The following is a 17,678-nucleotide window of genomic DNA, read 5'->3' as shown; positions in this document are numbered from 1 at the left end:
CGCAAAATGCGAGGCCACCTGCTCCTCCCACCAGCCCATGACCAAATTGGCATAGCTGGGGGCTAAGCAGGTGCCCATAACAGTGCCCTGTGACTGCCGATAGATCACATCATCAAACATAAAAAAATTGTCCGTTAAACAAAACGCAATCATTGCAAGAATCCTTTCTGAGTGTGAAAGTAAGGAGATAGAGCGGTTTTTGGGTAATGCCTTATTGCTTGCAGCCCAAATTGATGTTGAATACAGGTGTACAAGCTACACACATCAAGGGTAACCCGAGTGTAATTTGGCTTCCAGTAAATCCCTTCAATGATGGTCAGAAAGTGTGGTGTATCTCTCAGGTAGGCTGGTAAACTGACCCCAACGGGTCGTAAATAATGGTCAATAAACCGAGAAGTATTTTCAAGTAGTGACCCAATAGAGGAAACAATAGGCCTACTTGGGGAATTAAGGGGGTCCTTATGGAATTTTGGGAGTAGATAGAGTATGGGTACCCTAGGATGGGTATACATATATATGTATGTATATATATATTCACTTAAAAAACCATAGGTTTCACACATGTTATAGTTAGCTGGACATTTCACTCGTAAAAACCAATGAAATTCCCCCGTTATAGTTAGTGCAGGCAACTATAACTCACTCGACCGCAATCCTCTGCTGATGACGTCAGATATTACATCACTGTATTTAGACACTTATTTACCCATGTCTTCTTCCATTAATCTTTAGCTATACATATATTACAAATATTTATTTTTCATAAAGACACATATGTCATCAGTGATGTAATATCTGACGTCATCAGCAGAGGATTGCGGTCGCGTGAGTTATAGTTGCCTGCACTAACTATAACGGGGGAATTTCATTGGTTTTTAACTATAACATGTGTGAAACCCATGGTTTTTTAAGTGAATTTGCAAGGTTTTTTAAATGCTAATTCGTAACTATAACGTGTGTGAAACCTATGGTTTTTTCAGTGAATTTGTACGGTTTTTTAAATGCTAAGTTATGTATTTCTGATTTGGTTTTTTTTTAAGGTTTTTCACCGTGCGCGCACCGTGCGCGTGCTGCGGGCGCTCGGTGCCCTTCGCGCACCGAGCACCCACGGTTCGCAGTGCGTGCCGTGCGATTTAAAAAAAAAAATTGTTTTTTCTCCCTTGGGGGTCCTTCTGTGACCCCCTGACTAAGGCTAGGGGGTCAGGAACTGTACACTCTGCCCCCTTTTCACGTTCTCCACCTTTTTTTTTCACCCCCTCAGACTGCGAGAGACAAAATGGCAGCTGACACTTCCTGGTTTCGACCGATTCGAATGTTTACCGACATCTAACAACCAATCAGAATTGCGCTCGCGCACGGCAGGGTGCGCGCACAGTGCGCGCACGGTGCACACGTATAGATATTGATATGCTTTTAAATGCTATTTTCTCAGGAAATACTGAACAGATTTACACCAGACCTGCAAAAGGCACTTCCTTGACCTTATGGCTACCTCTCTGCCAAATTTCACGTAATTCTGTTCAGCTGTTCGGGCTGTAGCTGCGACTAAAGGTCCTATGGAAAAATGCATGGGGAAAATGAGTTTTGGGACCCCCCCTTTTTCTCGGCCCCCGCTTGACGAATCACCCCGAGACTTTTAGGGTAGGAGCTGAACGGAGCCCCCCATTTGTTTTGAAAATTTCGCGAGGATTCGTCAACCGTCGCAAAAATTATTCAAAATAGAATTTTGAGATTTCCTATGGAAACTAGGTTGTAACGATAACTATCTACTGGCGACCGCCAGTAGATAATATCTAAAAAATACACTCACGCTGCAACGCAAGTAACGGGCCGCACTCCACGGAGAATGATCCACAAAATGTTTATTGCAATGGCTGACGCATTTTGACCTGTGGGTCTGACTTTTTCAAAGCGGCAATACAGGGTAGAGTGCCCTATTTCCTTAAGAATGAAAGGAATTCTCAACAAATGAACAAGGTGAAAACACTAACAAGAACCTGCCCTTATTTCGTATTTCAATAATGAGGCATAGTAGCACAATCCAGCTTTCATTTCTCATAGATAAATAAAGAAATATATGTGTGTATTCATTCTCATACAGAAAATAAATTTATAAGATATCAGTTTGTTAAACATCACATATAATGTGAACGGCTTTGCATGCATGGAATATATAGTGCAAGTGCTTTTAAATCCGCAACACAGGAGGCAGCATTGTCACCATGCAACTAGTTACTCAAGTGCATAGATACATTTGCGATAGTCACTTGGCTTGTGTCCATGTCCAGACCACCCAGTTGTGTACTCTAGGCATGGCACACCGATGGCAATAAATACCACTGTTGTCCATGCAAACAGTCAACAAGGGATGTATAATCATGTGCACTGTTGTAGCGCAACATTTGCTGTAAAGAACATGACCCGCATCATGAATGCCAAGTGGCATGGGCTGGACTTGACTTATGTATGTTTAAACATTTAGGGCATCACCATGTGCGAAGTTCAAAGTGATGCATGCAAAGTCGTTTCAAGATTTATTTTTGGCACATGGTGACCTGTTAATCAAGCTCAGATGCCTTTACTGATACCGAGAACCCACAAGGAGCAGAATGGGGATGGGAGAAAACTGCTCAACACAGTTCACCCATTAGCATTATGGTAAATGCAGTTCACTTTAAATGCTTACTAGTGTTTTTGCTGAAGTGTTTCACCAAAGTTGGTGCAGGTTGGTGCTGTGAATCTCTAGACACATGTTTCTAGATATTATCCTTCATCAGTAGAGATAAAAAAACGAAATTAATCTGGGGTAGCTGAGAAAGCTGCCACAATCTTCTCAGGTATCAGTACCTCTCTCCGGCGCAAGGTGAATCTCCAAAAGCTTGTCAGCTCAATGGCTCAAGGGAGCTTCAACCTCCAACGCATTACCCTTTACAGCACTAGAAGAATATTGTTTTTTATAACAAAATAAGCGACCCCTGGAGAAAACTGCCAAAAGGAGGTAGCAGTGATGCAGGAGGAAAATATGGAGGTGTTGGACAACCTAAAAAACACATCATGCCGCTTGATTAGGAACAGGTCAGCATTTCATGTTCAGTTTCTATGAAATTGTAATCAAAAGTCCTCTCTAATTGTAAAGTCAGATTTTAAATTACAATTTCGAAAATGACACTTTTAGAAAGTTGGCATTTTCCTGCCCTTTGCCATTTGGTGCCTGCTGCATGGCTTAGATCACATCACTGAGTTTAGTTATCAGTTAGACTTTGTGAATTCCTTCCAGTCACACAATAGAGGGATTAGATGTGCTAAATGGGCCATCTGCTGGCAGGATGGGGGCAGAGCTGGACACAGCCCCACTTGGCACTGAATAGTCTGTGCTCTGCCTTCACACAAAGGTCCTGTCACTCCTGCATTGTTCATGCAGCCGGCTTGGAACCAGGGCAGGTGAGATAGAAAACTTTTGCGACTTCAAAGGGAGCTTTCTGGAAACTTCTCTGACTTCAAAGGAGGCACCATGTATAAAAAGGGTATCCTCGGGCAGAGCTTGCTCCAAGAGTAGGATGGCTGCCCTGTGATCCACACCACTGGGCCCTCCTTACTAACCATTATTTTACCCAGTATGTGTGCTACAGACAGTAATGAAAAGGCTCAGAGAGCTGTGAGACTAGACCTGACCAAGGAGAACTGAATCCGAGGAAATGTCACCAGGTATTTCTGCTTGTCTGTTGACCAGAGCCTGGAGAGGAAGACCCTCATTGCTGGTGTGCTTTTCTGTGAACCAGCCTACAACGGAAAACAGAAGATGCTGGTGCTGTCACATAAATATCACACAGCAAGCCACCTCTCATTGCATGCATGACCCATCAGCCCCCTCCTGTTCCTATTTACACTGCAAATGGGCCTCTCCATGGAAACCCGGAGGTGCTCATGCTGCTGCTTAGGCCTACCACAGCAAGCTGCATCTTGTCACATACATGACCCAGCAACCTCGTCCCACTCACTACAACTGTGCACTAAAGCTGACCAGACTCATCGAGTATACAATCCAGTGCCCTCCTTGCTACCTCAACACCTTCCTGAGTGGTGCTGTCACACCTGGATCAATGTTCACTGATGGAGGGTCTGACAGACAGGAAAGCAGAGATAGCTGTACCCAGGGGTGAGGTGCTGGTGCTGCTATTCTAGCTGTACATGGCAAGTTACCCCACCAGCACCCATCTTGTGCACACACAGAAGGATCTTGTATTTGAATGCCATTTTTCACCTTGGAGGATGTAGTGCTGTGGCGAGACCAAGACTAATAGACAAGAGGAATGCTGGTGCTGCCACGATGGTCCTCCTGCATTTCTCCCCCATCATATTCCTGAGGCCTCACTGGCACTATTTTGCAAACTCACCTCCATATCATAATGCACTACAATGGAGGCAGCTGCCAGGTCTGTTACCAGTTTTTCCAAAGGGTCTTCTTGTGCTGACTGGTCCTTGCATTAAGCCTGGGCATAGTTCACGTAGTCGTGTTTCGCGAAGCTACGCGAAGATGTTCTTGCACTATGCGAGCTACGCGTAGCTTCGCGAGCATGCACAGTTGCTTGGGGCACCCGTTTGCGATGACTTTTTCTTGTTGGGGAGCGCGGTGAGCGTGTTTGGGGAGCTGTTTGCATGCTCGGGGGATAATATCTCGCGATCTTACCCATGCGGTCACCAATGGGCACGGCCATCTTGTTTTTCAATTGTCCCGCCCGCTCGTGATGCCTTATTTCCTTTTCCGGGTCACATATAGCGTGTTTGCGATGCGCATGTCGTGTTCGGGAGCTCATTTTACTTGTTTGCGACGATTATTGCATATTCGCGAGAAATATCACGCGAACTTACCCACGCGGTCGCGAATGGGCGCGGCCATCTTGTTTTTCACTCTTTGCTATGGTTCTGGGCCTACTTTTCTATCCTCCCTTAATCTTTGTAATCCTTAGTATTTAAAACATTTTTTCTGACTATTTTTAGTTATCATCTATCTCTCTCTTTCCCTAAGTTTATATTTTGCATTTTATTTCTACTTTTACTGTGTTTTTTTTACTTTTATTACTTCTTTCTTACTTCTTCCCCCTAACTTTTTGTTCCCCTTCTAACTTTTCTTTTCCACACATCATCTAGCGCAAAGGGCAAGGGATCTGCGGACAAGAGCCGCCTGCCTTGCGGCAGAATGTGTCCTGCTGGGGTGCAGGCCCGGCAACTTTTTGGGGAGGCGGAGGTGGCCGCCCTTGTTTTTTTCATTCAGCGCCACCTCCCCTTGACCTTGGCAGTAGGTGGCAGGCCCGGCTCCGGGTACGCTACCCAGGAGCGTCACCGTCAGTGGGCGAAGGTGCGCCGGGCAGTGTTCCGGTGCTCAGGGGTCCGGCGCACCCATAATCAGCTGGCCCACCAGTGGTCCGACATCCTGGACCGGGAGCAGGACCTGTTGGACCTGCTAGGTGTCGAGGTTGTAGGGCTTGGTGAGTAACTTATTGTATATAAATTACATTTTTGACGAATAACAAGATTACTGCTGCGTGCTACGCATTGCTGGTAAAGTAAGTTCCAAAAATCAAAATCTTCTGTGATTCGTAGGACCCAGGTGCTCGGTGCTACTCTTACTTGTTTGAAACTTTGCGCTAGCTTGTGCAGATTAATGTAAGAGTTTATTTTAGAGAACTGAAGTTAGGTAATGCAATTTGCTAGAGAGACTCTAGTCCTTCCATTGTCCTCCTGTGAAATAGTGGTCTTAGTATTAGTTAATAATTGTTTTACGTGGTCTGTGTGACGCCTCCTCTGTCACTGAGTTCTGCTTACCCCAGTCCTCCGTAGAACCTTTTGTACTTTGTTTAGTGAGTGCTAGGCTTAGCATGGTCAGTCAGTAGCAGAACTAGATCAGAATCATGCAACCAACCCACAAAAAAAATGGAAATGCAGACTTAGTGAACAATTGGCCCGTCTGGAGTACGTGGTGTAGGTCAGGTGGTACTTACTAGGCTTTGTTAGTATTTGTAATCAGAATGATTATGGAACACTGGAGTGTTCATAAATAAGTAGACGATCCGTGAATCCAGCAAGCAGCCCAGTAGTCGATTCATCTGATTAGATAGGTCAAATTTATTGCAATTGTTGTTTCCTAAAATGTTTTTTGACTTATTTTTCCAAATGATTTATTTGTTTCACAGCACTCCTTAATGTTTGTCTCTTTCTTTATTATATTTTACATGATCATCAGCACCACCCAGGGGCAAGAAGACGGGGTCTGAGTCGGCGGGACAACCACAGGACTGCTCCTCTACCGAGGCTCCTGCTGCTGGTCCCAGTAAGTCCTCCAGTGGTTATATTAACAGTTATATTTCCCTAACTTTTACTGCATCTTTTTTTTCCGCACTATAAATTATGGTTCCACTTTCTAATTCTATTTTTTACAAAAGTTTCTTTGACCTTGACTATCTGTTTCCAAATTCTGTTTATCCCTGCCTCTAACTAAGTTCCTTCTAACTGCCTCTGCTATGACTCTCTGTACTACTACTACTACTATTATTCTGTCTGTAGCGAAGCTTGCACAGTTGCCCACTCATTATTGAAGGTTTTCTTTGGAATAATAAAACTCTGATTGACCAATAGCTCTAGCCACTGTGTCCTGTCCTTTGGGTTGTCCTCTTCTAGTCTTCTCAATGTTGAGGCTTTGACAATTCCCACAAACAAAATGCCCAACCAGATATTTGACTAGTATTTTGGATCGGATAGTACATGATACTACTACTGTTGTAGTGATTCTGCAGAGCCATATACAGAACTATGCACAACAAAATAGGATATTGGTGATGGGAGGTTGGACCTTACTCATCACACCTCAGTCCGAAGAACCCACGATCCCCTGACCGACTAGCTGTAGTGTCTCACATTAGGGTCCCACTCACGACCCCCCCTACGAAGAAGATACACAATGATGATGACTGAGACAGACAACCCAGAACATAACACCATTTTGCTCACTCACTTGTGTAAGTCCACCCCACCACACCAAATACCACAGAGTCTATGTGTAAGTTCAAAAAGGTTTATTTGAAAGAAGTAACAAGCTCTGTACGTCGTTATATGAAATTTTACTACAGCCATCGTCAATAAGCCAGCAAAAAGCATAAGATTAAAACAGTAAACATTTACAAGTGCATGACAACTAGGCCTGGGCGTAGTTCGCGAAGTAGCACTTCGCGAAGCTACGCAAAGTGAAGTTCGCACTACGCGAGCTACGCGTAGCACTTCGCGAACTGCGTAGTACCTTGTTCGCACTGTGCCAGATGTCGTTTTCAATGATTGCACAGTGCGGACAAGCAACCGGCACTGTGCAATCAGTGAAAATGGCATCTTGCACAGTGCGAGCTGTAGTTTTCTGCTGCTCGAGTAGATTTTTACTCGAGCTTCAGCTTTCTCAACGCGAACTGGTAGTTTCTCATCGCGAGCGGTCGCGAGCATACGCGACCACTCGCAATTAGAAACCTGACCTCCTCGCGTTGGGAATCTCGCCGGGAGGTTTATTTTCCATGCTCGCGATCGCCAACTTGAAGTTGCTGATCGCGAACAAGGAAAAAGTCTCGCCGGGATGTCATTTTGCTTGCTCGCGGTCGCCAACTTGACGTTGAGGACCGCGAGCAAGCAAAAAATGACCGCAGCACTACGCAACACTACGCTACGCGTGTTCGCACTGTGCTACATGCAGTTCGCGTAGTGCGAAGTAGCGCGAACTTCGCAAACTACGCGAGCGTAGCGTAGTGCTTCGCCCAGGCTTAATGACAACAAGAACAAAACAAAAGATCTGTTGAATTCTGGAAGACCCCTCACCATGGAACGTAGAAATACTGGTTACATCATGCATCATAAGCTCTGTAAATCTCTGGTTTGTAGAAGGGAATCTTCCGCCTATTATATGAGAAAAATGCTCTGCGTTAGCCGTTAGATAGTATACTGCTGAATGCAAGCATTTTGCAGTCATGGCAAAAAGTGTAACATGTATGTGATGGCTAAGCAATACGGACTAACCAAACTCAGTAACAAAGTGGCTTGTTTTTCGACCTCTTCACTTGTACGCAACCATCATGAGGCCTCAAAGGCATCTACTGCACAAGTCAATAAGCTGCCAGGTATAATTAAATATGCGCAAAAAGAGTAGTAGTTGACATGATGAATCTAAAAGTGTTACACATGGCTCAGGCTAACTTTCAAAAGAGTAGAATAGGACTAGATGACCCTAGGAACCAGCCGGCGGTGGTAAGTTATATTCATTACTTCTTGACATTACTACTAGATGGAAGTGTGTTCACTACTTCACTGTACTGTGCAACTTATTAAGTTGTAGTGAACATTATACAACGGTTGAAGAAGACACCCTTTACTTAGCATTAGCAGCGTGAGTTGAGTAACCAATTGCCTCTTCTATTTGACTCCAAATCAGCTGTGAAGGTTTTATGGAGAAGACAAACTCAGATCAGATGACCTTGATGGATGTGTTGAACAAAGAGGGAAAGAAGGGTGGAAGGACGGGCGAGATAAATAATATGACTGGCAGAGAAGGATATGTTGGAAGCATGCATAGGTGGCTGATAGTAATCAGATCAGATGCATGGGTTGTTGAAGGATGGGTGGAAGGTGAAAGAGGATGCCTGCCTGGGTGGGCGACACAGTATGGGTGGATAGCACTAGATAGCAAGAATCAGCGGTGTTTGGTTCAAACTCAAAGCCAAGGCAAGCAAGGAAGGAGCGGACGCATGGGTGGTTGTTGGTGAAACCAACTAAGGTTTGTTAAGAGATATATAAAAAAGAAGGATAGACGTTTACTTTAATGGATGTATGCCTGGATGTACTATCATCAATAGACAGCATAGGTGGAGACTGTCACTAGAGAGTTTTACTTTGAAGAAAATGTAAAAGAAACTGCGTCAGAGTAGCAAAGCGGAGGGGAATATAAGTAGTATTTTCAGAATACAGTTGACTCGCAGTAGCTTGCAAGCACGTCTTATATATATATATATATTCACTGAAAAAACCATAGGTTTCACACATGTTATAGTTAGCTGGACATTTTACTGATAAAAAACCAATGAAATTCCACCGTTATAGTTACTGTAGGCAACTATAACTCACGCGACCGTAATCCTCTGCTGATGCTAATACTGTATTTAGACACTTATTTGCCCATGTCTTCTTCCATTAAATTTTAGCTATACATATATTACAAATATTTTTTTTTCATAAAGACACATATGTCATCAGCAGAGGATTACGGTCGCGTGAGTTATAGTTGCCTACAGTAACTATAACGGTGGAATTTCATTGGTTTTTTATCAGTAAAATGTCCAGCTAACTATAACATGTGTGAAACCTATGGTTTTTTCAGTGAATTTGCAAGGTTTTTTAAATGCTAATTCCTAACTATAACGTGTGTGAAACCTATGGTTTTTTCAGTGAATTTGTACGGTTTTTTAAATGCTAAGTTACTTTACGCCATTTGTGGCGTGCGCGCCCACTTAACGCAGTTCGTTCCGTGTGCGCACGGTGCGCTTCGCGCACCGCGTGCCCACGTTACGCTAGATGGGCCATGAACGCACGATGCGCTTCGCGCACCGTGCGCACATGGAGGACATATGATGAGCATCGTTGTAACAGGTAAAATATATGTTTTGTTTAGCTCTATTAAGCCATGCACAAAAGGTGCCCTTCAGGCACCTTTTGCACACGGGGTAGGGAGAATGTGGATATTTTTTTTTTTTTATTATTATTTCTTACCGTACGCGTACGGTAAGCATAATCGGCGAAATTTTCGAAAAAATTAAATTTGCCTTTTTTCACTTGGGGGATCGTTGGGGACTCCCTCGACATGCCTAGGTGCTTGGGAGCTGTGTAAACAGCCCCTTTACATGTTTTTGCACTTGGTTTTTCAACCCCCTGTCAGAGTGCGAGAGAGAAAATGGCGGCCGCCGCTTCCTGGTTTCGACCGATTCGAATGTTTACTAAGATCTAAGGGCCAATCAGAATCGCGCTCGCGCACGCCACCGTACGCGTACGGTAAGCGCACCGTAAGCGCACCGTACGCTGGCTCAGATATATATATTGATTTAAAGGCTATTTTCTCAGAATCTACTGAACAGATTTACACCAAACCTACAAAAGGCACTTCCTTGACCTGAGGACTACCTCTCTGCCAAATTTCAAGTAATTCTGTTCAGCCGTTCGGGCTGTAGCTGTGTCTAAAGGTCCTATGGAAAAATGCATGGGAAAAACGCGTTTTGGGACCCCCCTTTTATCTCAGCCCCCGCTTGACGAATCCCCCCGAGACTTTCAGGGTAGGAGCGGAGCGTAGCGCCTCACCTATTTTGAAAAATTCGCGATGATTCGTCGACCGGCGCCAAAGTTATTCAAAATAGAATGTTGCGGTTTTCCTATGGAAACAGGGTCCTAACTATAACTACCTACTGGCGACCGCCAGTAGGTAATATATATATATATTATCAAGCCGAAGCGCCTTCCTCTGACTCCGAGGACCACTCCCTACCTATGTTAATGTATTTTTGATCGTGTCAGCCAGCCTGCAAAGGTTGGCCTATCTGTTGGTTACACAATCAATGAAAGCAAAGTACCCTATGCAGTAGCGGTCGGTGGTGGGAGTGCTGTCGGGCGGTGACATAGGGAGGGGCAGGGTGGGTGGCAAGTAAACTATGTATTACGACCAAATACAGGTAAGTAAACATAAAAATAAATAAAATGATTTTCATTGTGCGCACTGCACCGCCAAATACGATGCAGTGCGTGCAACGAAATTCGTTTTATTTATTTATATGCATTGTTTAATTACCTGTGATTGTCCGTAATCCATAGTTTACTACCCCCACCCTGCACCTTCCCACATCACCGCCCGGCAGCACTCCCACCACCGACCGCTACTGACCTGCTGTTGTATTACCATCTATAATATAAGTAATGATCATTGGATCCGATAAATAATCAGCCTTTTTGTAGTACCCAGGGCAGGGTGAAAGTGAAATTGATCATTTGCCCTCATGTAACAGACAGAGTATGGCCAGTGCCACCGGCCGTAATACAAAAATTCGAGCTTCCCCACCTGCAGACTGTAGTAGTAAATAAAACTAACGTGAGTCTGCATCATGTGACTCATATCTGTTTCTCTTGGGTGCAAGCTTAGCTGACTGAGCTGGCATGCTGGTTACAACAAGGTTATGTAATTGCGCTAAACTAGAGATAAGAACAACACGACTGGTGTGTACCGGAGTACATAGTACGAGTATAATGTCGGAAACTCCCACAAATGTTAGAGTCCGAGGAAGTAGGAGTATAGATACTTACCACCAAATCACAAATGTTATGTACTGTGCTTGCTAGTGATACTGTGCCACTATGTGTTGAATGAATTTAGTTTTTCTGTTTTGCTAAGAGTATTGGTTACAACATGTTCTTTTTCTTTCTTGATATAGATACTCCTTCCACACCAAAACCAACGAGGAAGGAGTTGGCAGCCAGGGCCCAGCGCCGTAAACTGGAGTCCATTTGCGATGAATATCGCTGGCTGGTGGCTCAGGCGGAGGAGGAGGCGGCTGCAGCTGCAGCCTCCTCCAATGCCCCGGGCCCCAGTCAGGCCCTGCCTCCAGTTTTACGGCGCCATTGTCCCGCAGCCACCCGCCGGCGTGCCTCGATATCTACCACTGCTGCCCCCCACACTGCATGTAACCGCAGGGCATTTTGCTGCCAGCTGCTCTGCCGAATGGCCCGCTTGGAGGAGCACCTAGAGGAGCGTGTAAAAAACCTTGTGGATAAACACCTGAAGGCCCGCCGACTATAGGACCTTGTCATTTGCCCCTTTTTTAATTCCTTTTGTTGGTGGGTGGGTTTTGGGTGATGGGGTTTCACTTACAGACATTTTGGACTTTGACTTTCGTTTTGGCCATTGGTTGGTGTTAGGTAGGGGGGTGGGTTAGGTCAGAGTGGGATCGTTTATTTTTGTTAGGGTATATTACATTTTATATTATTTACTTAAACATACGATGTTAATGTTTTGTGGTGGGTTACTGTTTTCCGAATTCAATTTATGTCACATGATTTGTTACTTTGTTTCCTTGTTGCTGCATGCCCGCAGCCAGTGTTTGATTTAAAAGATCTGCCGATTTTGTAACACAAACAGATAGATGCGGTACCCCTCACTGAGTTATTTTTAGTTGTCATACTAGTACTGTCAGTCTCCCCTCCTAGTCCATTATACCTCCAACCAAACGTATCTTACCTGTGATTGATGATGATGAAGTTCGGCACACTGATGGCTGCATGGTTGTTTCCCAAATGAATGGAGAAGATGCCATTATTATGGTGGTAGTAGTAGACACTGGCAATAGCATTTGAAAAAAGAAAGAGAAAGTCACTTGATTGAGACAGACTGTGGGAGGAGTAGTAGAACAAAGTAAAGTACAGCATGGGTGGGCAAGCAGAAGAAGATGCTTGCCCTGCCTTAGTTGAAATTCAATTAGTGTTGCTTTTACCACATCTGCCCCAGCAAGCAAGTGGTCAATTGTTGGTGTACATTTAATGTAGTCACATCACACCTCAATATAAATCACACAGCCCGGGGGAAGAGGGTTAGGGATTGATGAATGGATGGGAAGGGGGGTTTTGGGAAAGGTTTGACAAAGAAAAACAGACAGTATGCATGGACACAACAAAATTAAAACATAATCTTGGAAGGCGACCATGATCCATTATCAAAGAAATCTATAAAGTGAGAAAAAGGAAATGCATGTATTCTGATGAAGAGAACTTGATGGTTAATGATAAGGAGTTGCACTTACTAACTACTACTACACAATTAGACAGTACAGTGCAGAAATTATTAATATGATATTTGCCTTGCCTGTCTATCCTCAGACCGAACCAAATTACATGCTGTACCGGGCTTACTTTTATTGGTCAAGCTAGCAAAGGAAATGAAAAAATAGTTGTAGGGATCAATTACCAAACAAACCACAACACACAGTCGTAATGATTGAAGAGAAAAAAGGAATCAAATAAATGTAAAGACAAATGATGAATGATACTAAAGTTACTTTATTATCCTGGTCCAAATGTGGAGGTGCATGATTCTCGTCATTCCTCTTGGTCCTCCCTTCCATGGACGCTCCGCACATCAATCTTGGGACCACTGCCTGCCTGATGTGGATTGGTAAGGTAAGTGTGCGTTGTTTCTCCCACTATAGCACAGGTTAAAGGCCGGCCTGTAAGTGTAAATGGAAAAACAAAAGGGGTATTGAAAAATACCTGAATTAAAGAAAATAAACTCAATTATAGTGGAGTGCAAGAAGAGAAGACAAGACTCTTGAGAGAACACTTTCAGACTGAGGCGGCTTAGATTGGATACATAGTGTCTACTCTACAGCATTAAGCTACATCAACAACGGGACAGGAGCCAGCAGAGCCACAGAACAGGCCAACCACGGCACAGGCCAGGCACCCTACCCCCATTTACCTTAAATTTTGACAGAGCCAGACAAAAGCCATATGCACTGCAGCAACCCAGCATTTTCCTAATGAAGTGACTAAATCAATGCGCCACTGTCCCTCATACCACTACACTCTACTCCAGTCCATACCACTACACGGACATGTAGCCTAGGTCTGCTGTGGTTCTTGTTGAAATTGTTTACCTTTTAAGGCAGTCCTTGAAACGCAGTTATTCCATCAATTATCTCCGATCCAACTAACTGACTGTGTGCAAAGATAGTATGCTCAGCATCATGACCGTGTGGTACGTGTTCTCCAACACCAACTCAGTCTGTAGTGACTGATTAAGTTTATAATATATTCCATATTACAAAATTGCAACGGATATTGGCCGGCACCTGCAGTGGTAGGAGTACAATGTGGTTATTAAACAACAAGGAAACATTGACTGTCACCTGAGTCATTTTTACTTTGTAGATAAACTAGTATAGTTCGACTTCATGCACATTCACTCGTAGTCAGCAAGCATCCAATGCAATGCATGCCATCATTCAAAATAATCATTCATTACCTGTCTTGCTGTTCTCTTTGCTGTCAGATCAGATGCCTAGCCCTCTGACAGTCAGTGATGAGTTTCTTTCGGCTTGGAAACAAAACGGAATATAGCTGTAGTCACGTTTCACTTCTTATGGAGGGACTGTTAGAGGCAACATGTATTGTACTATTCTCGATCTCCATCTAATGTCTGGCTTGCTTGAAATGTATTTAGGCAGAGTTAGGAAGATGGAGCAGGACTCTGAGGAGTGGAGTGGACCGTTATGCACAGACGTGCAACTCTAATAGGGAAATAAAAAGAGGACACTGTTGATGGATTTGTTGTGATTAGATTTGAACCAGAAAAAAAGATACACACACAAATAAAGGAAGGGAGAACAATTTGAAAGCCTAGTTGTCAGGGAAGAGGAGCTCGTCCTCAAACTCTGGTGGTTCGGACAGAAGTACGTCATGTAATAACCCACTACTTATGTCATCGAAGTCACTCTCCACTTCCTGCTGTGATTCACGTATTTTGTACTCCGGTGGTATAAAGTGCTGATTCATTTTGATCATGGTTAACCTCTCCACGCTTTTGGGCGAGAGACTGGTCCTTTTCACAGTAACAATGGCACCGGCAGCACTGAAAACACGCTCTGAAGAGACACTTGCAACAGGGCAAGCCACATACTTTATCGCCAGCCTGCTGAGCACTGGCCATTGGCTTCTTTTCCCATACCAATACACCAATGGGCTTTGCTCCATGAAGACCTCTGTTGTGTCATCTAGATAGGCCTGAACCATCCGCTCAATGTTCAGAGGTGCTCCGATTTGCTTGGCCTCTTTTGCCTTTGCATCAGTAATGGACGTACAAATCCCTTTCCATAGAAACCAATCACCTGCAGTTTTTGTAAATGTGGCTGATGATCCTGTTGGTGCTGTTGTTGATGTTATTGCTGGCAGTGTTGATGACTGCTGGGAGGCAAACGCACTGCTCTCGGGCTCTGAAGTAGAACTTGACTCTGGGTGACCTGTAGTACTTTTTCTGCCCTGGGGTGGCGCCGCGGGCCTCTAATTAAGATCCGTTCGTTTTCAAAGTCAGTGGCTTCCTCAGCTATCACAGTTTTGTACTTGGCAACATCCACTTCTGAAAAAGGAATTACTTCATTACAGCTCAGCAACAATTTGTAAAGTGGATCCAAAATTGAGGCAGTAATGTAATGTTGATGTGACACAATGTTGTTTTGAATCCTTGTATTGTCAGATAAGCAAACGGCTAAGGTGTCCGCCAAATAATATGTGTCTACTTTGTCATCCACACCTGTGTACATTTCTGACACCTCCTTCAGCTCTTGCTCTAGCATGTACAACAATGGGATAGCTTGGCCTATAGTACAGTCCTCCCTGCTGACTTCACGTGTGAAGACCTCAAAAGGAAGTAGCATCTCTGTCAGGCATTTAACGAGGTCCCATTAGGCCATCTCAACGGACATGCCTTTCACAGTAGGATCTCCTGACCTTTTCATGACATAAGCATTGAGTGGTATGTACTGCTCAAACAGATGCTTAAGCATGTAATAAGTTTTGCTCCAACGTGTTGGCACCTCCTGGATGAGTGCTTTGACTGGCATTTTATGCTCATGTTGAATGACCCTCAGCTGCTTCCGGGCTTACTGACCACCTTCTGCAGGTGGTCAGTAAGTTGCTGACTTTGCTTTCATTTTTCAGAAAGTCTTGAACAACAATGTTAATGCAGTGTGCCAAACACGGGACCCTGAAATAGCCACCATCTTTCATGGCCCTAACTACATTACTGCCATTGTCTGTGGCAACAAAACCAATGTTAAGCCCTCTTGGTCACAGCCACTCAAACACCTTGCTGTTAAACTAATCCAAAATGTTTGCAGCAGTATGAGATTTCTCCATAGCAAACATGGCTACAGTTGCATGTTTGCGAGTGTCTTTAAAAATCTCAGAGGTGTCAACAACACCTTCAGATATCTTATCTTTAACACCCAATAAAGAGACCCAGTGTGCAGTGATGCACATGTAATCAGTGGCTTGGCAACTGGTCCACATGTCTGTTGTCAGGTGGATACTCTGAACAGCACTCTGTTTTAAGGCCTTTCCAAGCAATTCCAGCACGTCGTGATGTAGTGCTGGAACAGCAACTCTTGCGAAATAGTAGCGGCTGGGAACCTTCCATTTTGGGCAGATGGTGGTCACAAATTCAAGAAAACCCACCCCTTCAACAAAACAAAAAGGGAGAAGGCCCAGTGCTAACATTTTAGCCAGCTTCGCATTGTACAAACGTGCTATTGGGTGGTTGCGTTCTTACTGCCCCTCCGGCCTAGTAAACATGCTAAGAATGGTAGGCAGCATGGTATTCCTTCCTGTGCTCAACATCGCACTTTTTTTAAAAGCAGTACTACTTTGTATCTCAGGCTGACTCTTACTCTTGTGCCACTGAGATGTTGCTGAGGATGTGGGCATTACCACTGCAGTGCTGGGGACAGGGCTACTTTGTTTACCACTACCACAGAGAATGTCTCCCTCTTCTTCTTCTTCCTGTTCCACCGTGAGCGGACTTTCTACTGGTTTATCCCCACCAACAGCAATGGTTCCAGGTTTTATGCGACGAAGGTGCTCCTCCCACTGGATTGCGTGGTGTTTTTTTAGATGGGTCATTTGGCCTCCGGTACCATAGTTTGTACCAAGCTTACCACGACTAACAGAGGTATAACAAACGGAGCATATAGCAAGGTTCTCCTCCTTTTCGCTAACCGTAAAGAAGCCCCACACTGGGGAGCTTAACTTTTGTCTCCTGCTGGAGGTACCACTTCCAATGCCGGATGAACTGGAGGGTGTGTGTTGAATTTGACTCTGTGCAGTACCACTACCTACTTCTGCTGAGGTGGTGCTTGTGCTGGATGTAGGACGCTGCCGGCCCTTTGCTAATGTAAATATGGAAGCTGGAGGTCGTGTTGGTATTACCTGTGTTGGAGGTATGCGTGCTACATCCCTCGCAGCCATTTTGGATAGTGTAAAAATGTTGGTCTTCATTTCCTCAGGCCCGGGAGTGATGTTCGTGATAACTGGCTCACCATCATCATCATCATCCTGCTCTTCTACATCAACCTCCATAAGTGTAAGGCTTTCTGGAACCTTCCTTTTCCCATGCCTGCTCTTGTGACGTGTCTCCCTCTCAGACTCAGTTTGTGGCTTCCAAGTGGCATCTAGATCATCAGAATGGGGGCTTGGCAAAGAACCCTCCTTTTCCTTGATGGGGATTTGGAAGACAATGGAACTTCTGAAGGAGTGGCTTCCTCTTCTTCCTCTGCATGAGGCTCAATTTCCTGAACTGCCCCTACTTCGGGAGGAACAACAGCTACTATTGCGGGCGGTGGTTGCGGCTGTTGTTGTTGACCACTTATCTGCTGTGTTCCCTCCTGCGTTGATTGTGTACTAATTTGAGATAGCGATAAGTTTAGTTCAGGCTCAGCATCACTGCTTTCCACCATTAGGCTGGCTACCTCTTCCACACACATTTGCTTGGGCCTGGGTTGGTGGGTTGGGCCCACTGATGCGGAGGTGCTGCCCCCAGCTTGGCCCCCGGACACCGATGCTGCAGACGTCAT

The 17,678-nt window shown here is 44.6% G+C and overlaps 1 protein-coding gene across 2 annotated transcripts in view; it reads left to right on the top strand.

Moving 5' to 3' along the window:
* LOC146785443 (thiamine transporter 2-like) overlaps window positions 1–17,678 on the top strand; it is a 263,941-nt gene that overhangs the window by 213,456 nt on the left and 32,807 nt on the right. Inside the window, exon 4 of one of the 2 annotated variants that reach the window (XM_085634504.1) lies at window positions 11,496–13,122. The exons of the other annotated variant lie outside the window; for it this stretch is intronic. Within the exon in view, the coding sequence (XP_085490630.1) occupies window positions 11,496–11,556 (61 nt within the window). The 3' untranslated portion in view covers window positions 11,557–13,122. Of the gene's footprint in view, window positions 1–11,495; window positions 13,123–17,678 lie in introns of those variants that run through there. 2 annotated transcript variants of the gene reach the window in all.

This window comes from Triturus cristatus, chromosome 11, assembly GCF_964204655.1.
Source record: "Triturus cristatus chromosome 11, aTriCri1.1, whole genome shotgun sequence".
In the NCBI taxonomy this organism is placed as follows: Eukaryota; Metazoa; Chordata; class Amphibia; order Caudata; family Salamandridae; genus Triturus; species Triturus cristatus.
The sequence above is the reverse complement of the archived record's forward strand: the minus strand, read 5'-3'. Positions and strand labels throughout refer to the sequence as shown.